At 37.6% G+C, this 21,912-nt stretch overlaps 2 protein-coding genes and 1 long non-coding RNA gene across 4 annotated transcripts in view; 1 reads left to right on the top strand and 2 right to left on the bottom strand.

Annotated features, from left to right (window-relative positions):
* The window catches only part of LOC129746034 (uncharacterized), an 86,778-nt gene extending 67,060 nt beyond the window's left edge, over positions 1-19,718 (bottom strand). The window contains exon 1 of one of the 2 annotated variants that reach the window (XM_055739453.1): positions 19,230-19,718. The gene's annotated coding sequence lies outside the window, so the exon portion shown is untranslated. Of the gene's footprint in view, positions 1-19,224 lie in introns of both variants that reach the window. The other variant, XM_055739454.1, reaches the window with a different exon arrangement.
* On the bottom strand, positions 362-3,907 carry LOC129742723 (uncharacterized). The gene is made up of 2 exons (XM_055734666.1): positions 3,720-3,907; positions 362-3,668 (listed from the first exon to the last, which is right to left on the bottom strand). The coding sequence occupies exons 1-2, from the start codon at positions 3,905-3,907 to the stop codon at positions 362-364; spliced, it is 3,495 nt and encodes a 1,164-aa protein (XP_055590641.1).
* Positions 7,581-8,259, top strand: LOC129746037 (uncharacterized). Its single transcript, XR_008737225.1, has 3 exons — positions 7,581-7,761; positions 7,831-7,948; positions 8,006-8,259. It is a non-coding gene; the product is annotated as an uncharacterized LOC129746037 (long non-coding RNA).
* Positions 19,719-21,912: the final 2,194 nt, after the last annotated feature.

The following is a 21,912-nucleotide window of genomic DNA, read 5'->3' on the forward strand; positions in this document are numbered from 1 at the left end:
ATTTGCTTGTACTCACTATTTTGATATGTTGTGAACTACTGGTTCTGCAGATACAGCTCAAACTCCCGAAATACAGTACAAAAGGTTCGTTGCAACACGTCTAATCTAGACCTATGGAATCATGATTGGGTTAACTCTCCTGCTCTGTTTCCTAAATATTGTTCAATCAATGATCCTTACCGAATCGGCTATAATACTAATTGCACCTCTAATCCAACTTTTCTGCAACGTCTTCACTAGTGCTTGAAATGATTTAACTGGGGAAATCAACTAACTACTTCTATCAAAAGTTCAACTCAATTCTTGCAAGTCATACCATCATGCGGAAAGCGACCAATGTTTGTAAATATATGCTTGGATGTCATTTCAGGGAGCTACTGGGACTCACACCACTCACGTCGTCTAACCCAGGGGTATTTCCATCATTCCCCCACCCGTGTAGTTCCGGAGGATCCTGCTTACATCCTGGCACCCTGATCGGAGGTGCTGCTACGTCCAGTAGGGCTAAATTTGTTACGGATTTGGTACTCTCTCCGCTAGCTGAACGAACCACAGCTCGACGTACTTGACCATCTGGAGTCGTGATAACACTAACCACGCGTGCTCGGACCCAACCATTCCTTTTCCGCTCATCGACTATTATTACCAAATCACCTGCTTTCAAAGGTTTGGTTGGTGAAAACCACTTTGTTCGCCTGGTCAACATTGGCAGGTACTCTTTAACCCACCTTATCCAAAATTTGTTCACTAGAGTTTGTGTTAGGTTCCAGCTGTCTCGCAAAACCCTATCTGCAACCATCAATGGTTTTTGAGGTTGGTTTATGCCGATATTGCCATACAGCAAGAAGTGGTTTGGAGTCAGGGCTTCCGATTCAGCCGCATCTAGAGGTACATAGGTCAGAGGCCTGGAGTTCACGATTGATTCTGCTTCTAGTACCACTGTTTCAAAAACTTCGTCGCTAGGATGTTGTGGATGATCGGCTATAGCATCCATGGCTGTCTTCACTGACCTTACCAGTCGTTCCCACGGTCCTCCCATGTGAGGGGTGGCAGGAGGGTTGAAGTACCATCGTGTTTGTGCATTAGTAAATACGCTGGCACAACCTTCGTGCGCATTTCTTATCTGATCTTTTAGAAGATTATTTGCTCCCAGAAAGTTAGTACCATTATCAGTGTAAATGGTAGTTGGAGCGCCCCTCCGAGCGATGAATCTGCGGATTGCCATTACGCATGATTGGGTGGAAAGGCCGGTCACAGTTTCCAGATGCACTGCTCTGATTGTAAGGCACGTGAAAAGTGCCACCCAACGCTTGACTAAACTACGTCCTTGTTTAACCATCTGCGGACCGAAATAATCTATGCCAGTATGCGTAAAGGGTTTAATGAATGGCGTGAGGCGAACTGCTGGCAAGGGTGCCATAATTGGAGGTTTAGGGACAGCTTTTTTTATTCTACACATCTGACATTCTTTACCGACGCGTCTAACCAATGCTCGCAAATGAGGGATCTGGAACCGTTGTCGTAACTCATTTACAACCGTTTCATTATTCCCATGTAAAAAACGACGATGGTAGGAATGCACTAGGAGATAAGTTACACGATGTTCTTTAGGTAAAAACACTGGATATTTGGTTTCGTAGGCTGTTGACGGAGCTGCTACAATCCGACTGTTCATGCGCATTACACGGTTTTCGTCCATAAATGGTGTCATCTGGTATAACGAACTTCTTTTATTTATAGTTACCTTTTCTTCTACGGAATCTTCCGATTGTTGTAGTAAAATTTCAAATTCTTCGGGATAAGCTTCCATTTGGACTTGTCGCCATAGGAAGTTTTCAGCACCTTCGATTTCTTCGGCTTCGATGGCTCTTGCTTCAAGAGCCTTAGCGTTTCCTTTGAACCAGGAAACCAATCTGAGAAAATAGGCGACAGCTCTCAACAATCGGTTAAACTGTGAATACCGAGAATAATCAATCGGTGGTTGAAAAACGTGAATATGGTGAACAAATATCGTTCGCATTTCCTCTGCAGGGCTGCTCGTTGGTTGAAATTTTGTAGGCCATTCGTTTTCAGGGTTTCTTAAAAAGTCGGGCCCAGTGAACCATCGACTTTGAGGATCGAAACTAGGTTCCGTTTTCCATTTGGTGGCTTCATCTGCAACATTCAATTTCGTCGGCACATATCTCCATTCATTGATTGAAGTTGTACGAAGAATCTCTCCCACTCTACACGACACAAACTGGTGGTATCGCCGACTGTCCGATCGTAGCCATGACAACACTGTAGTCGAATCAGACCAAATATATCTTCGGGTTACTGGAAGTGTGAGAGCGTTCGTAATCCTTTGAATAAGACGACTACCTTCTACGGCCGCCTGTAGCTCGAGACGTGGTATAGAAAGTGGTTTCAATGGAGCCACTTTTGTTTTCGCTGCTATGATTGCGCATTTCGGAACTCCTTCATCAATTATACGCGCATACACAACGCCGGAATACGCTGCTTCACTCGCATCTACAAAGGTGTGGAGTTGTAAGGTATTTAAGGATGCTGGATTCGAATATTTGAAAAGACATCGAGGAACATTCACTTGATTCAGTTGCTTCAACTTTTCACTCCATTGGAGCCAGGTTTCCTGTAGCTCTGCTGGTATGCATTCATCCCAATCGCAGCCGTATTTCCAGATCTCTTGCATCAGGATTTTGCCGTGGATAACGAAATGGGCGATTAAACCCAATGGATCAAACACTGACATGATGATTTTCAACACTTGCCGTTTAGTTGGAGGTTCCGTGATGTCCATTTGTCGTAGTGCTTCTATTTGTAAAGCATCAAAGGTGAACACATCCTCCTGGGGATTCCATATCATACCTAACACTCGTTCGGGTTTTTCTACAGTGTTCAGTCCTGTTTCGAGATAGAGCGCTTTCCGTTGCATGTCTCTGACCTCGCCCAATTGGTCAAGAACCTCGTTTGAATTTGAAGCGAAGTTTCGAATTTCGAATCCTCCTTTTGAATGGACTAGTCTCACTTGGTTGACTAATTCCACAGCTTCATCAGCGGTATCCACGCTTTTTAGGTAGTCATCCATGTAGTGGTCTTTTATTATATCTTCCGCGGCAAGAGGAAACTCACTAGCGTATTCCATAGCATTCCGGTTCTTCACATATTGAGCTATGCATGGAGAGCATGTTGCCCCAAACGTGGCAACGTCCATTACGTAGACTTGTGGTGGTTGTTGCTGGTCTTCACGAAATAGGAAACGTTGATATTGTTTATCGGAATCGCGTATCCTGATTTGGTGAAACATCTCCTTGATGTCACCTGTGATGGCGATACTTCTCTGTCTAAATCTGGTAAGAACATCCGGTAGAGAGGTTAAGAGGTCAGGACCTGTGAGCAAAGCATCATTGAAAGACACGCCCTGAACTCGCGCTGCAGCATCCCATATTAAACGAACTTTCTGGGGTTTTTTCGGGTTCTGGACTACCCCTAGTGGAAGGTACCAGGTTTTTTCAGGATCTGCTCCCTGCAGTTCTTCTACCGAGGCTCGATGAGCGTAACCTTTCTCTAGATATTGGTTTATCTGCTCTCGTACTTTAAGATCTAGAAAGGGATCTCTAGCTAAACGACGTTCTAGTGCCTGCATTCTACGTTCGGCCATAGGGAAGCTGTTTGGAAAACGCGGTTCTGAGTTTTTGAATAACAGACCCGTTTCAAACCTTCCGTTGACACGTCGAGTGGTTTTTTCTAAAATGGACAAAGCTTTTTTGTCACTCTCCGATATTAAAGCTTCCGCTTTAGGCTCCTCTAATTTGAGCAATTGTTTGATCAACTGGTGCAGCTCATGATTACATTTCTCCGGATGACAGTGCACGTTGAGGGTTTCTACCGATTGAACACCGTTCATTTGTCTACCGAAAACACACCAACCTAGACGGGTCTTGACTGCGATGGGGTCATTGGAACAGCCTTCTCGGGTTTTAAGTGATGTTAACAGTGTGGCATGCTCTATACCTATAATCATACTTGGTGTAACGTCTGAATAACTATGAATGGGCCTCTTAAATGCGGATACGTCTTTTTCATAAATTCATAGTCGAGAGTCTGCGAAGGGAGCATAAGATTCGCTACTGTGCGGACATTGTTTAATTTGAATTTGTTCTTCTTTCCCAGACCGGATGCTGTCACTGAAATTCTTTGTGAACTTTTTTCCTCTCGCGATACATTACTCGTCCAACTCAACCATAGTGATTCACGTTCTCCTTTAACTCCGAGCTCGGTTGCCACGCTTGTTTCAAGTAACGTAGAAGATGAACCGTCATCCAGGAAGGCAATTATCTCAACTGACTTGCCATTCGCTTGTAATACGATGGGAAGATAGCGATAAAGTGAATATGATTTCCTCGAATGGTGATGGGCAACGTTGACATGTGGAGAAAAATTAGGGCTAGTGGATGTTGATGAGTGTAGTAAGGCATGATGACGAATTCGACAACCGTCAATGCCACATTCATTCGTAGATCGACACGGCCATTTTCTATGGGGAACAAGACACGTGCGGCATAGGTTTTTCTCCTTAACTGCCTTCAACCTTGCATCTGTATCCAACCTTTGGAAAGCTTCACAAGTCGCAATAACGTGATTTGGATAGCCGCAGAACACACAATACTTCTTTGGAGTTTCCGATGATGTATCCCGAGCATTCATCCCATCTTCGGTGAGTGTATGTGTATACAATGTTTGTCTATCTTTTCCCACTTTCTTAGCACTTTCGTGTTTAGGTACTAAACGTGGCATAATCACGTCAGTCGCTGTGTCTGCCAATTCGTTCGTGAAAATGGAGAAAACTTCCAGGTTGACGGTAGTGTACTGGCGCTTAAATCGAGACCAATCCATTTGCATTTTTATCGGCAGTTTTGCAATAAGTTCCTGCAGTAAAGTGGGATTGCTAAGATGATCCAATAGATTAGCTGTGATCATATGATCAACACTATTTCGAACAGCTAGGCCAAAATTTATTATGGATTGCAGGTTATCCTCTTTAGGTGGAGCAATCCTTCGGAGATCGTTTAAAAGTGCGTGAATAAGAATGTCTGGTCTTCCAAATTGTCGTTTCAAAATATCTATCACAAGAGGTACGGACTCTGGAATCATGAGTCTACTTCTAACAGCTTCAAAGGCTGGTCCTCGCAAGCATCGCTGTAATCTCGACAAATTCTCCTCATCTGAAAACCCGCAGCTTTTAGTACTATTTTGGAAGGTTCCATAGAAAAGTGGCCAGTCTTGAGGATCACCGTCGAAGTGGGGAAGCTCACGTGATATAACCTGCCGTGCTGCTAGTTGAGCAGCGGATGGCATTTTATATTGGTTTAGATCATCTCTCAAGTCCTTTCTCGCAATTGGAGAAGAAATCTGCTGTGCTAATGGCTGGTGAACGTTATTCTTAGAAGGATCACCCAATCTAGCAGAAATATTACCGACATGATTAATGGCTAATGGTTCTTGATTTCTCTGAACAGTCGTCAGTTTACCCAAAGAAACTACCACGGGAGAAATGTCCTGATTCAGATCAGACCTGTGCAGTGGCTGCGAAGTAGGGTTGGTACAAAAACCGTAAGTAGAGTTCGCCTGAATACCAGCGGCAAACGGTACGGCGTAATCAATGGTTGAATTATTTCGAGAACTATAGATCGGTACACAGTTCGATGACGAAACGGCAAGTGGTTCAATGTTACCACTGTTTAAAGTGGGTTCGACTCCGGTCGACACATAGGGTCCAGCTGTAGTCGCGGACGGAATGGATCCCCTACAGACGGCCGTCATAATATTTGCTTCAGCTCTTATTGCAGCCAAACGCGGTGGTAGAGGTCTTGGTGTACTCCTAATAATTGTCTTGACAGCCAAATCGTTCCGAAATTGATTTTCTCGCTCGTTGTTGATCATTTGGAGCACCGTAGTAGGTGAAATTTCCGTCGACGACCAACGGATCGCGGGTGGAAGATACGTCCCCTGACTGACAATCGGATAATTTTCTGTGGGTCTATGGTTGCTGGTCGTACGAGCAAGGACTTGGCCGTAATTAAGATGTGGATGTACATTCTCGACAGGCTGGTGGAACGAAGCTTGAATGCTATTTGGAATCATCGATGGAATTGTGAAGCTGCCATGAGGGGTGGACGAAGAGGTGGGTATGGTTACATTGTGCGAGTTACTTTCGGCTGATGAATGGGCTGGCACATTTGGGGCTTCGTTGTACAGAGCGGATGTCACTATGGCCGGGGCATTGCTATTGGGAAGCTGCGGTGGTAACTCCCACACGGCTGGCGCATTTTGCCTGACATTTCCGGTGGTTCCACTTGCTAGCCATCCCGAGACTTTCTCCCTACTACAGCTGCTGACACTGCTACCTGCTTCACTTGCTTCCTTTAATGCCTCATACTTTTTTCGAATGTATTCCTCTTCAATATCATATCGCTTTCTCCGCAACTCTTTTTCTTCTTCCGCCTTTTTCTTTCTTGCTGCTTCATCTTCTTCCGCCTTTTTCTTTCTTGCTGCTTCATCTTCTTCCGCCTTTTTCTTCTTTGCAGCTTCCTCTTCAGCTAGCGCACGCATTTTTAAATCGTGCTGCTCTTTCAGCATCATTATCTCATGTTCAGCACGCGATCTACGCGAAGCATTTGATCGACGACTTCCCGATGTTCGTGAGCGTGCTCTTTCGAGTGCCGGTGTTGGTTTGCATACCGGACATTTCCAAGTGCGGTCTGGATTAGCTATGGAATCGGATACACCTGCACATTCGTAGTGCGCCCAGTTCGCACACAAATCGCATCCGACCATGCGATCTGTGTCAGGTTGATCACAAAAGACGCAATTGGATTCCGTGTTATTCGCCGGCGCTGCAGATGCCATTATCAAAATCTTTGAAGATTGTTGTGGTTCGGAATGAAAAAACTATCTCGACAGCAGTACTGTTTGCACGCTTCAAAGCTATAAATACAGGATTTTATTAGTGACTGATGTGAGGTTTTTGATAGACATATTTCAACCTACATTTTGGTTTTTCCTATCGTTCTTTGAACCAATCCTATACAAGGCCGTTAGCACAAGCTATGATTACCTCTGTTGAGTAGGTTTGCATTAATATCTATGTTACACCAAATTTGCTTGTACTCACTATTTTGATATGTTGTGAACTACTGGTTCTGCAGATACAGCTCAAACTCCCGAAATACAGTACAAAAGGTTCGTTGCAACACGTCTAATCTAGACCTACACACTAAGATTGCATTTATTCCCCTCGGGATAATGACTTCTCGAATCACAGGGAAATTGCTCACTTCATACGAAATTCGAACGAAATCTCACCCGAATCTCATGACACTCCATTCCTTCTGAAATCAAGGGTGACATTTCTACGAGTGTACAGGAACTCGAACTAACCCCGTGAATTCAGGACAGGTGTTCTCCTGAATCACGGTAGACGCGGTAGAAACATTCTTTGTCAAATTTTCTTTCTCTTTCTATCCTGTAAAAAAAGCAACAAGATATTTTTTTCTCTTTTCCAGCTTTTTCGCGCTTTTTTCATTATCTGTAATTATTTCGGTTACTGTTTGTTGTTGATATTTTTTCTTCGGTGATCGTGCAGAATCGTGTCGTCACAAAAGCTCCAAAATTTAAATTGGCCGGAAAGAACAACGCGAGCATTTCCGGGCACAAAAAACAACCAGAGGAGGGATCGGAAGCGGTAATTCAAGCAGCGAGGTGACTAATATTTTCATCGGTATCGTAATGTGTCGATGAAATCAATTTTCTTTTTCTTTTTCCCGACAGCATAATCGAAACAAAATCTTGACCCTGCAGATCGGATTCACCCACCTTGCCGACTTGCTTCGTTGAAGAGATTATTCCCGCCAATTAAGCCGATGAAATTGCCGATCGGAAGCATCTCGTAAGTATTTAGTGAAATATGGACAAATTTTGTTTTTAATTTTTATTTTTTATTTAGGCTAAATTTCCGGCGTTCGTCAGCGATTTCGACTAGGCTAAATTTCCGGCGTTCGTCAGCGATTTCGACTGCGAGGCGTTGCAAAGGGGTGATTTTTTCTGACATGGAAACAGAAAGAACGGAAAAACGCAACAGTATGCAAGGAAGCTTCAACAACTCCCGGCTAAACAGCAGGAACAAATATGCCAGCCCAGATATTCACCAATTAAGGAGGCTGCTACCATCAAACAAATGGCTCCACTAAAATTCAAGTGATTTCAAGTGATATGTGTGTTCTGTATGAAATGACAACAAATATTTTAAAATAAATAACTCATGTTTGGAAACGATATCTTTTTCTCCAAAACAGAACAACGATGAACTTTTTTTGAATAATTAAAAAGGGGATACTGCTAAACGATTTCGGAACTTCCTACAATTCTCGGGAAGAATCCGTCTCGACAACTCGGAAGTTTTTCATAACAAACCTGTACATCACAGGAGAAACCCGTTTGGAACCTACAGGTGAATTTGACAGTTGTTTTCCTGAGCTGTTTTTCTGTCCTGAAATCGTCCTGTAATTTCAGCTGTTGAAAATACAGGACTAAATCGTCCCGACCACAGGAGAAAAGATTAAGTGTGTATGGAATCATGATTGGGTTAACTCTCCTGCTCTGTTTCCTAAATATTGTTCAATCAATGATCCTTACCGAATCGGCTATAATACTAATTGCACCTCTAATCCAACTTTTCTGCAACGTCTTCACTAGTGCTTGAAATGATTTAACTGGGGAAATCAACTAACTACTTCTATCAAAAGTTCAACTCAATTCTTGCAAGTCATACCATCATGCGGAAAGCGACCAATGTTTGTAAATATATGCTTGGATGTCATTTCAGGGAGCTACTGGGACTCACACCACTCACGTCGTCTAACCCAGGGGTATTTCCATCAGTCTTCGATAACTCAATATCATACAGACTGGTTACTTAAACTACGCTTAAAACTATCCTTACTTATATTAAAATCAAAATACACATACACTTGGTTGAACAGTCTACAAGAGATGTCAAATGGGTTATAAAATTCATTCCTTCCATAATTGTTTAATCTTAACGGTTCGCAATTTCTTAGGGGACGAGATGGGACATGATACGGTATCATTTCGATGAGACTGGCACTGTCTATATTCCCGGATATGACGTCGAATATAAACAAACGACGAAGCAGCACAGCACGTGAGCCAATTGGTTCGATATTCAAGATTCCACATCGGTCACATCGACCATTATATCACAAAACGAATAGTGGGGGAGGCATCATTGAAAGATACATTAGACCAAATCCAGCGTTGTGTCACGTAATTTTGAAAAACTGTTTCAATGATTTTTATGATAACTTTTAGGTGTTGAAATTTTACCAGACAAATTTTATATCACCGTGCTTTGCTCGAGTTAATCTTTAATTTAAACCCCTTTTCTCACGATCTAAAAATCTAAAATTGTTCAAAATAGATTTTGTTGAGAATAATCCGTGTAGTTAAAAAAATTGTAAGCCTCCATTTAAAAGTACATTTTTGTTATTAAGAATGAACATATTGAATTATATGCAGGTATTCTATACTTAAGTTCAATTTGATTTTTAAAAATATAAAACAAAGCTGAAATTTCACTTTCAGAATGATGTAAGATGAATTTTAACGTATATGAAAAATAAAAAAAAAACGACTTTATGTTGGACAGGCGCGTGGAATGGGTCATTAGAATAGAAGAGAGGAGGGCTATATGCGCATATTAAGGAAAGCACTCATTTTCTCCCATATTCCAATAGATAGGAGTCTAAAAACTATATAAGGTACACCGGGGTAAGTGTGGACGCGGGGTAAGTGTGGACGATGGCTATAAAAACAATACTGTGCACTATTTTTTCAAACTTTTGATGCAGAATGTTCAATTTACTTATAATCTATCCAATAACTGTGAAAAAGATACGATTCAGACAATAACGGATGTTTACAGCGACTTTTTCGGAATTTTCTATTTTCAACTACGATGTCGAGTTGATGTGCATCTTTTTCAATTGCAAATTTCTCCTAAACTAGCTGGCTCTCGATGAAAAACTCTACATTGAAACAATCCTTACATTCCAAAAAACCAGTTAGGAAAAAAAACGGCGGTTAAAAATTAAGAAAAAAGAGTTTATTTACAAAAAACTAAAATTTTGTCTCCAACCCCTACCTGGGGTAAGTGTGGACGGCTTTAAAAAGACTTGATGTTTACACATTTTTTAAATTTTCTGTCCTTCATCCTTTATGAGTTGTATTATTTAGCTATATTTAGCATTCGGATCATGAAAATTTGAGTAAAGTACTCATTCGTTCTGTGTTTTTGATAAAATCGGATCTCGTGTGTTGTAACATAAATTACACACTATAATTATAGTATCATGAACTTTTTTCAAAATTTTGGACGGTTCGAGCAATAAAGTAACGTATTCAACCGACAAAACACAATTTTTATGAAAATTTCCTGAGAAATCAAAGGGAAAATCTACCGTCCACACTTACCCCATAAAGCGGGGTAAGTGAAGACACCAGCCGTCCATAACGATTTACGTGATAACTTTTTTCGCTTTGCTTCTATCGAGCTCATCTCTTCAGCTTTTGTAAACAACATGTTCTGCATCACATTGAACGTCAATTTATCAAAATTGCTTCACTGCTGATTTTTTAATGATTTTTTAAAGTTGAACTATACGAAAACCCGTCCACACTTACCCCGGTGTACCTTACACATGAGCGGACAACTGTTTTATATACGTTAGAGCAATTTTTCTGTTAAAATCTCTATACTTGATACTAAATTTTATACTAAAAGAAGTCAAAATAGTCGATTTCCGAAACTGGCGGGCTAAATGCGCATATTTATGTTTTGAGCTATATTTCATTAACACTTGCAATATTTAGATATTATTTAATTGAAAATGGTAGAAACGGATGTTAAGCATACGTCAAGGCAGAAATTTTGGTGAAATTTTTTACATCACTAGTTCTTTTGCATGAAACATTGTTAGGTATGTCATTTGGCCATATTTCATGGTAATATTTTGTTCATATCGTATTTTTATCGGATCAGTATGAAGTTCTTCTTTTTTCGCTGTAAGATCGTGATTTGAGCGTAGATTTTATGTTTAGATGATAAAAAAGTAAAAAAATTATAAGACTAATCTATTTTTCTTGATATAGGCATTTAACCTGCCTTGATATGGGCATTCAGAACCTGTCTTCAATTCCAATATCTTATCTTTTACAACTTTGCCAAAAACTTAAGTTTGTTGAATTTCCGATTTCCAGATGAATAAGAAAGAAAAACCATTAAAATTTTTGTTCACATAATCTGTACGAACGATAATTAAAGTTCAATATATTAAAACAAAACTGACAAAAATCTTGTTTTATTTTTTAAATATTTTCGACTTTATATATCAATCTACTTTTTTCATGCCATGTGTTAAAAGCGTATTACCCTCAAACTGCACTGATTAGATATGATGAATCTCCAGCCATATCGTCAATCGGCTGTATACGCATATTACCCAATATGCGCATTTAGGAAAACTTCCCCCTATAAGTTATTAAAATATGATATTTTGTTTCTCTGCTAAAACAAATGGTACCAAATTTAAAAAAAATTGGATCTCCTTTGAATGGCGTCCGAGTTTTGACCAAATTGGCAGCTTGGTTTTTGTTAGACCAAGGAACAAATTAAGCTTCCAAGCTTTCGGTTTCAAAATACATAGATTTGTTTTATGGACCACCCTAGCTCCACCCTAAGGTTCATGATCGCCACACGAAATGTACTTCTCTACACAAAAATCCAAAACTCTTAACTTTAAATCGAATTTCACAGATTATATATAAGTTGACATTTTTAATTTTGAACTTAGATATTTAAAAAGCTTTAAAATCTAATCTGAGGTTCAAAATTCCAGAATAGCTGGATGATAATTTAAATGATTACAATTCAATTAGATTTATAATTTTTTGCTTCTGATTTCAGATTGAATTTTAAGACTTTGAATTTACGTTAAGTATGCAAATTTCGGATTCTTCATTCAGAATTTAATTCAAAATTTCCATTGAGTTTAGAATAAGGTTGCCAGATTTCCCGGTTTTATCCGGGTTTGCCCGGATATTTCATACAAAATTTTGGAACAGCCGGCCCGGCCCGGTTGCCCGGATTTCATTGGAAAATGTCCGGATGTTGCCCGGATTTATTCACTTTATTTGACAAATAAAACAAAAAAAAAACAAATTGTGTTTCAAAAATTGATAATTTATGCCTCCAAAACGGATTGTTTTGAGCAAGTTACATAAAAAAATAATCATGAAAGGTTTTTTGGAAACCTCTAATACGATTTAAAATCTGTCGATGTACTTTGATGAAAACCTTTTTTTACAATATTTTTTTTTCTTGATATTTGTTTAAAAAAATTTGGGTTTTGACAAAATTTGCCCGGATATTGCCCGGATTTCGGTCGTCAATTTTGAAATCTAATGCCTGGATTTTGCCAGGTGTTTATAAAAAATTGCCCGGATTTGTCCGGCCCGGATAGGTACTGAAAAAATTCTGGCAACCTTAGTATAGAAATTGAAGGTTTGACATTGATGGTTTCATAAATAAGTTTTTTTTATTATTTTGTTATAAAAGTTAAAAAATTATGTAAATTTCAGTCATACATTCAGATTTAAGATGCAAATTTAAATACAAATTTTAAGATTTAATCCATTGAAATAATGAATCCTTATTCAGAATTCAATGTGATAATTAACGATTTGTATGCAATCTGTAATAAGATTCAGACTGTTTTGACGGAAAAATCAAAATTAAGACTTGAATTTTGGATGGTCTTAGTTCTAAGATAACACATAGTTTATTTCTTAGACTTTGAATAGTTGCCGCTGAATATTGTTTGAGAAACATATTTGAGCTACATTACGAGTTCTCTAAAACTTGTGGAGTGTCAAATTGACACTCAAGATCTCTCTTAAGAGAAAGCGTTTTTTTCTGGGCTTTCAGAGAGTGTGCATAAAAAAGTAATTATGCAAAATTAAAGAAATTAAACTTGCTAACCCTTTTTGAAAGCTTCAATATTCTTCCAACTACCGTTCATTAGTTTATTAGAGCAAGTTTAATCGTGTTGTAAAAAAGTGGTAGAAATTTTGACACTTGTAGAACATTATGAAAATATTACCATGCAGAAATGTTTTCAAGATCTTTGGGCGTTGAATTTTTTACAACACTGTTTCTATTTCAGCCGTATGTGATACAAATCGAGCTAGTTTTGCATCACAGCATGCGAAAATAGAACACGTGTTGTAAAAAAACTTGAAGGCCTCAGATCTTGGAAATGTGTTTACATGGTAAAGTTTTCAAAATGTGCTACAAGTGTCAAAGTTTCTACTACTTTTTCCCAACACGAGTGAAGTTGCTCTTATAAGAACATGAATGTCAAAAAATAGCTCGGTAGGCTGTGCCTGTAAGTGAAAGACGTGTTTTAAAGATGAAAATTTATAAGAACTTTATAATGAAAAAAAAGTTTGTCTAAAGTGTTTGAAACTTAACTTAATCGATTTCCGGGAGTAAGGATGCTTCCTTTTAGCTGCGATTTGCACAAAAACGTGAAATTTGGAAGCTATAAGAGAAAAAATGCTGATGAATAAGGACGAAACTCTGTTATAAGATGGATAATTGCAAGATAAAGATAAAGATGGTCAGCACCTAGGTCAGGCAAATAGAAATTTTGCTGCAGCATTTTTACAGCATTTTTTACTTTTCGACAGAAAAATGAGCACTTTTTTAAAAGATTTGTAATCGTTTATGATAAACATTCGTGCCAGAACCAAACAAAATCAACAAAGCTGTTGTTTTATAGATGATGTGTTTGTTTGGTTTTGGTGAAACTTGTAAATTTATTCAATGGAAAACTCTCTCAACTACTTAAAAAAAAGTTTTAAGAATGGCCATTATAATGAAACAAAATTTGATGCCTGCCCACTGGTTGGTGATTTAATCAGATCAATTTGACATTTGAGCGCTTTTTTTTTGTCTTTCTCTTCTGTTTTTCACCCCTGGGTCACCACAAAGTTCTAAGAATACCGAACAAAAACGGACACCTATGTAAGTTTTTTTTTGTTTGTTTGTTTTTTTTTTTTTTTAAATTATGCACAATTATTTTTAAGGTTTTGAATAATCCGAAAAGTTCCTTCGTCAACATGTTGATCAGATTTTATTTGAGATATTTGGAAAAACTCTACTTCAAAGATATTTCTTAGAAAAAAAATATCAAATTCAAAATAACAAATTCCTTCAGAATTATGTCAATGATTTTCAATAATGAAAAATGATTCCTTTATTTTGTTGATTAATTTGATGAACGGCAATTTAAAATTTGTTTTTAATCAGAAAAAAATAATAACGACAGTTATTTTGTCAAACAGTTCTATTCAGTTAACGACTAGGTAGAAAATTAGTCGAAAAATGATTTTAAATATGCATTAAATACGATCATTTTAACTGCGACCTAATAACATTCACTTTAAATTTTATTACAAGGCAGTTCCATCAAACAATGTTAAAAAAATGACAAGTTTTTCCCATGTAAGCAGAATTTTGTATTTTAATGTAAATTCTAATGAAAAATGTAAATTTGTCTCCGTGCAATCTCGATATCAAACTGAGGTAAAGAGTTAAATTGCACTGATGAGTTTTCAAAAACGATCTTATTCAGTTATCACCACCTACAGAACAAATTAAATATTAAAAGGAAAAAAATGGAGAATCACTTCATCCATTAACAAAACTATAATAATTTTTACATATTCTTTTGATTATCTTCGAAGATTGATAGAAGTATCTTAAATCAAAGGGATCGTTTGTGAAAACACATAAGTGTATCAAGAACAAGATTTGAGAAAACAAGTTAGGCTGGAACAAATAACAATTTCTTCTTTTGTCACCAGCCCCCCCCTTCCCCCCCTCCCCTTAGAAATTTAAAAAAAAAACCCGAAGGGGGGAATAAATAAAGTTTCAAGTATTTTATGTAAATATCGAAAAAAAAATTCAAATATCCGAAAGATTACAAGACCAAAAAACACATCTTGAAAGATGGGAGTTATTTCACCTTTTATAATTTTGATTTTATTGATATTTTCGATAAAAAATTACTTGATTTATAGGTTTTGTGCAATTAATTAGCATGCAATTTTGTTGCATAAAAGCTTTAGTGCAATTTATTCCAATTTATTTGTTTTTCGCATTATTTTTTTTACCCCCACTCGCGATGTTCTAACTCCGAGTGAAAAAATAAGGATTTGAAATTTGTTCCGGCCTTAGTTAAACACATTTTTTTCTTTACTCTTAAACTTTTTATCACTGTCTCAAAGATAAAAATATAAGTTTTTCTTCAGGAAAATCTAGGAGCATAGGAGGTGTAGGAAAACTAGATGGTTTCTACAGTTGGTGATATTAACTTACCTTTGTTTCAAAATTAATCTTCGGAATCCAAAAGGGACAGAAGGTTGTTAATTGTTCCTGTGAAGTATCCTACCAATAATCCCTCCTTCATTCCTCATCATGGGTGGCAAAACTCCTCAGATCGGCTTGTCCAGTGAAAGAGAGTGCAATTTTTTTCGTCTGCTCCCCCAATCGGTGCGGGGAGAGATAAATCGCACTGAAATGAAGAGTGAGATTGTCAACTTATAAGAGTGAGCGAGAGTATTCATATCCGCTGATGAAGAGAATTCCCTTCTCCGGAAAAATCTGTTGCGCAATGTGCTGAGGAGAATTCGAGAGCTAACTCAGTTTATTCTTGGTACGTTCACGAGAAAAGATGCTACTTTCCTAATCAAAGCTCCCAGCGGTGTCCTGATTTTCTAGAGGCCGTCCTGATTTTAATTGCAATTGATTTTGCAATAAAAACAGTTTAACCTCTTAAACCAATGGTAATCCTCGGTTCTGATGATATTTGAAGGGTGTTTTTCGGTATAAACTAAAAGCCACCTAACTTCATATCTCTTCTGCTGCATAAATTCAGGCATATACTGCACCGCTATTTCGCCTTAATTTATGCAATCTAAGAAGAGCTGCATTTCATTTCCACCAATCTTCTGGGGTCCTGAAAAATCCTGTTTTTTGTTCTTCGCGGTGTCCTAATTTTTTGATGACACCTGTCACCTCTTCTTCGAACGCTACCTTTTGCAAAAAAAAAAAATTCAAAACAGCTAACAGCAGTAGGCATGGTAGCGGAGTAGAAATTGTTTATATTTTTTCTACGTTGTGTGGTGGGAGTCTAAATATTTTTTTTCCTTCTTTACTCTGAGGTGTATGACTGAAACACAGGGCGCTCTTTGTTTAGAATTCTCTCTCTCCCACTCGGATGCAAATGCTCTCACACTTGCCGTCCGAGTCACTTACAGCTCGTGTAAACTCGGGTAACGAGTGGAGCACGATCAGCGAAAGAGGATAACACTCGGAAGCCGAACTGAAAGCAGTGTTGGTTACTCCCGGCTCTTTGTTGTTTGAGAAGAGCCGACCAACCCTGTTCCTCATTGACTACTAGGACGTGACCGGCGCCGTTATTAATCATTTTCAAAGGAAGAGCATGTGTTTTGTGCATTGTAAATTAAAACTGATGGCCTCGATCAATCACGGAGTATAGCAACCATTGGTGAGGTAGAACTTGTTCTGCTTAGCCACGCTAGCGATCATGGAATTTGAAGTGCGTAAGTTTAACAAAGTCTAATCAAATATGTTATCTGAAGTTTTAAATGAAAGATCATATCTAAGCACTTCAAGTTCAATGATTTAAGGTGGATTTGAGTAGTCAACTAAGCTAAGCTATACTAAGAACATTAATGCCAAAACCAATCTCGCCTGCTCTTGAATTGAACCATAAAATTGAATCACCAAATATTTGCATACAAACTAGGCTTTATTGTGTTTATAATGTGATGAACGAACTTTCTTTGAGAACCCGTAAAATTGTGTAGCATTCTGATTCCTATTTTCAATAAATATGAAATTCTTATTTCACAAGCTTGGCTATAAATTAGCTTGGGTGCGACGCATTATCACGCGACATTTTAAGGCGTCACGTGACAAAATGATCGTGCTACACTACACCTCACAGAACATAGGTATTTGCTTGCTAGCATCAGATAAATTCTAACAGAAAAAATGAAGAGAATATATCAGAGAATCACGAGAAATCAATTTTATACAAGTTTTTCAAGCAACTGGGTATTCAGGATTACGTTATCACTGTTCAAATGTTAACAAAAAAAACTGGAACTAAAACTGATATCATTTTTATCATTGTTCTTTGTTTTGAAGAAATTATAAAGAATCCTTGCTGACCCGGCAAACATTGTGGAGCCTTTGAATTTTTACAAAAATAACGATAATGTAAGAAGAGGGTACCTAAATGATTATTTATTTTTATGAAATTGGATTCATATCGCAAAATGGGGTGATTCGGGACAGGTTTCGGATTATTTCCATAGAATTTCTGTCAAATTTTATTATGTGGACCTTAAAACTGCCGTGATGTACCGAAGTGTACGTACATATATGCCATTTTTAGTTTTCGCCAATTAGAGTGTTTTTCTCTTTTTCCTCATTTTCTACTTCTCCGGGACTTTCCATGAACTGTGATACTGTATACAGATCATATTTTTTAAAAAGTCCCGGAGAAGTTGAGAGTGGGGAAAAAGAAAAAAACGCTCTTTTTGGCGAAAACTAAAAATGAAATATACGCTACTTCGGCATATCATGACTACGAATAAAAACTATAAATTAGTTATCAAATTTCAAAAAAAAATCGGAATAATTTATTCTTTGTGGTTTTCTTCGCGCAAAGACGAACATAAGAAAAAAAAATTCCATGTAAATCGGATGAACCCTGCAAGAGTTATTCGTGTTCACACATATTTATGCCTCAATTTGTCTATATGTAAAAGATTAAAACCAACAGAGAATTATTTCTAATCACATCAGTAAGTTATTTAGCTTTTTTTTAGCTTTATTTGTTTGTCAGTTGTCAAATCTCGAATTTACCCAAAACCGACCAATTTTAACATTTCCACACGCCATATCACCACAACTAGACAAAACCTTATGAATATTTTGAATTCAGGACGCAAAAATCTTCAAAAACCAGTTGTTGAAACATTTTCACCAAAAATGCTGTTTCCCTGAGTTATCAATATTTAAACAAAAAAAAAATCAGAAATCCTCGTCTAGAGTTATAAAATTTCCTAAACATTTATCTCTTTTTTTCAAATATTTTTGTAATTTTAAATGATGTTGTTAAAACAGGTTTTTGATTTTCGTCAACTTAGTAGTTTAAAACCTATTATAAATTTTTTGTAGTTCTGTAATTTTCGAACCTTTCTAACTTACTCAAATATTTCGTAATATGTATTTCTTTACTAATTGAATTCCGTTAAAAAGTAAGGTATACTGAAAAAGACAAAATCACATTTAATAAAATCTTTGTAAAACTTAAGTAGCATTATTTTAGATTTGAAAACAATTCAGAAAATAAGAAATAGGTAATTTCAAATAAACTTAAAATAAAACGATTTGATTGAAAGCTAGTTCATAAAAACGACATTAATTAATTATTTAGAAAATCGATCATAAAAAGTTGTTTTGAATTGGTTGTAAGGTCTGCAGTAAATTATTAAAAAAATATATAATTTTCAAACAAGGCAAGTATCCGTCGGTAAAAAGTTAATTCGCTGCGCGCATTCGAAGAGAAAAAAAACCCAAAAAATCCACAAAGTGAAAAACCTAACGATATGACATGATGAAAATCTCAACGAAATTTCTGAATATGAAAATTTAGAGTATTTAAATGATTGTTAAAGTTCTGACTTCATCAGATTAACAGGAACAGGAACATGTTATAGAGGTGTGCATATCGATTAACGAAATGAATTACATAAACGCATTACACATTGTAAAAGGCGATTTTACAAACAATAACTCTTTCTTTTTTTCATAAAGTGCACAACATTTAAAAAAATTACCATAAATTTTATATTTTATGATTTAAGTGTTGTCTTCGTTAATAGAATTATACATTGATTTTAATATAATGTGTATGACTCATGGGGAATAGAAAATTCATTTACAAATAACGAGTTTTTTCACAAAAAATCAAAAAATTACCACACCTTACCGTTAGTTTGTTATCCTTTTTGTCAATAGTTAACACAATAAATCACATTCCACACGTAATCCTAACGTTTATCCTGTTTTGACACTAGTTTTCCTTCAATTATCCGCCTCTGCGGTACAAATTCAATTACAACAATTTTTATTTTTCAAAAGCACAGTTCCACTTAGTAACGATTGATCATTTAGGTTTTAACTCTTTGTACCATTTTTTATCTCCCTCAAACACCAAACACTTTCCATTTAATATTTTCACAGTTAAAATTTATGAGATGAATCCCAAAATTTCCGTTAAACATATTCCTACGAGATAACCATCCGAACGTCAAGGATAAACCCAACGATATTCTTAAGTGCCACTTGTCCCTCCAGAATCAGTTTACTAAAAAATCTGCAACATCGAAAATATTCAAACCGACTCGACTCAACAGATCAACCGCTCGCGTATCCGTTCGTCCGTTTCGTAGCGCATTCGAAACCCGAATAAGAAGCACATCTCGGATGATTCGGCGCTGGAGTCCCTCTGTCCGAGCTCGATTGGAAAGCTCGAAAAACCCGGTGTGGAAACGAAATAATGAGCGAAATGGACGAAAGATTGGGCCCTGATGCTGGCTGGCTCGCTGGCAAACGTACCTTGCCGAATGCAATTTCTGACTATATGACTCCGATGACCGAAAAAAGCGGACGGACGGTTATCCGAAATGTGTCTTCATTGCCATGCGTAGGTACTACATTTCTTCGTCTGGAATAAATTTTTCGGTCCCAGTATCGGTCACTCAGGAAAGGACCGCAAGGCGCGCAATAAAACGGCGGAAAAGATCCTTTCGGGAGATCATCATCATCATTGTCAAGGGACTCGAGTAATGTCTCGAGGCATGCCACACTGCTGGATGCTGCGCCTTCGAAATTACTTATGTCTCGCAGCAGGAGCATGCTTGCAGATAAGCGCGCATGGGTGTCACTGTAATTAATTTAAAATTTGAATTTGGAAATAAATTGCTGATTACAAGCGTTCCGCGATTCGTACGCTTTGAGGTCAACCGTAGGTAGAAGAAGACAGACTTTTAGAAGAGATAGCATTTTTCGATTGAAACGAATAAATCACATGCAAAAGATTCGAAGGAAAAAAAAGAGAGAAATTTTAACCTTAAACCGAGTAATGCTAAAGAATGCAAAACTCATGTTCAATTACTTCGAACGAAAAATTTAATTCACTTCATTCTTCACATTTTCTCTAGTTCTCTAGTCGCACTTGTCAATATTCACTTTTCACTTCTCACGTCTCACTTCTCATATTTAACGTCTCAGCTTCATGAAACGTCTCAAGTCCCGTATTCCATGTCTTATTTAGGTCTTATGTCTCACTTATTACTTCTCAGGTCTCATGTCCCAGGTCTCATATTTCAGGTCTCATGTCTCAAGTCTTATGGTTATTTATGTCTCAGGTTTCAGGTCTAAGATCTTACGTTTGAGTTCTCATGTCTAAGAACTCAGGCCTCAGGTGTAATATCTCACGTCACACGTTTCATGTCCCATGTCTCATGAAAAACTAGATGACCTTCGTTTGCTAACTGACTCAGTTGGTACACTGGTTAAGTTATCGGTCTGGCAAGTCAATATAAGAATTGTTACATCGGGTTAGATTCTTACTTCATTTTTAATTAATTTTGGGATAAATTATGCAATAGGATGAAAATTCCATAAAATTTTTAATGAATCAAATCAACAACTTTTCGAAAAATGTAACAAAAATGTCTCATGCAGACAAATTTAATGCGCGTTTTTCGGAAAAGCTGTTCCGCATTTGTACCTTTCTAATTTCACTGAAACGTCAAAACACAGATGACGTCTGTGGTCAAAACTTAAAACCGATTTTCTTCAACATGGACTAACAGTTTGTGTGATTTGATCTACAAATTCGATTCAAGACTTTTGCATACCTACAGGAACAATCCACAAACATTTGCCTTAGTTTATGAATCCCGACAATTTTAACGCAGTGAATAAAAATATTTGAAACACCTACGCAGAAAACAAAAGTATTCAACACATATGGCCGGAGCCTAGCTTTGATTCCTAAATGCTTGTGCGGTTGGCATATTTGTGGACCGCGCGAAGTTGTGTACAAACAAGACAGCTAACACCAGAAGTCCTCAAGTGAAGTATGTCGAAAACGTCACGCAAGGTGAAATACAAGAAGTTATTTATGCAAATGCACCCATCGGACAATTTATTTTTCCATGAAGACTTCATTAGCGTATAGGCTGAACTAATGTGACGCTCGCGTATATGCTCCAGAAGCCGCCAATGAATTACAAGCGAGAGGTTGTTCGTTCCACCGTTTAGTATATTCATTAACTCATTGGCCGAATCGTTCGCCCGAGAGCAACAGAAGCAAAAGTGTCAATCAATCATAACTGAACGATTAACACGAGCTGCCTATTTATCGTCGTTTTACTTTGCATAATAGTTAAAAATGCGCCGCGCGGGAAGGGCTGATGCACCAACTAACACGGCGATCTTGAGCGAATTGGAAGACTTTTGCATTTACCTTATCGTTTGACATCTACATGGAATGCAATGTAGGTTCTCAGCTAAAGGTGTGAATCTGCAAATTGAAAATATCTCATCTCTGTAACAGCTACGATTTATTATCACGGACATCAGACATAACACTTTTGATAGGG

Source organism: Uranotaenia lowii, chromosome 2 (assembly GCF_029784155.1).
Source record: "Uranotaenia lowii strain MFRU-FL chromosome 2, ASM2978415v1, whole genome shotgun sequence".
In the NCBI taxonomy this organism is placed as follows: Eukaryota; Metazoa; Arthropoda; class Insecta; order Diptera; family Culicidae; genus Uranotaenia; species Uranotaenia lowii.

Coding starts and splice junctions, on each gene's coding strand:
- LOC129742723 (XM_055734666.1), bottom strand. CDS start 3,907: ATGAACGGTGTTCAATCGGTAGAAACCCTCAACGTGCACTGTCATCCG. Junction 3,669..3,719: donor ACTCGACGTGTCAACGGAAG/GTTTGAAACGGG, acceptor TTTTCCAAACAG/CTTCCCTATGGCCGAACGTA.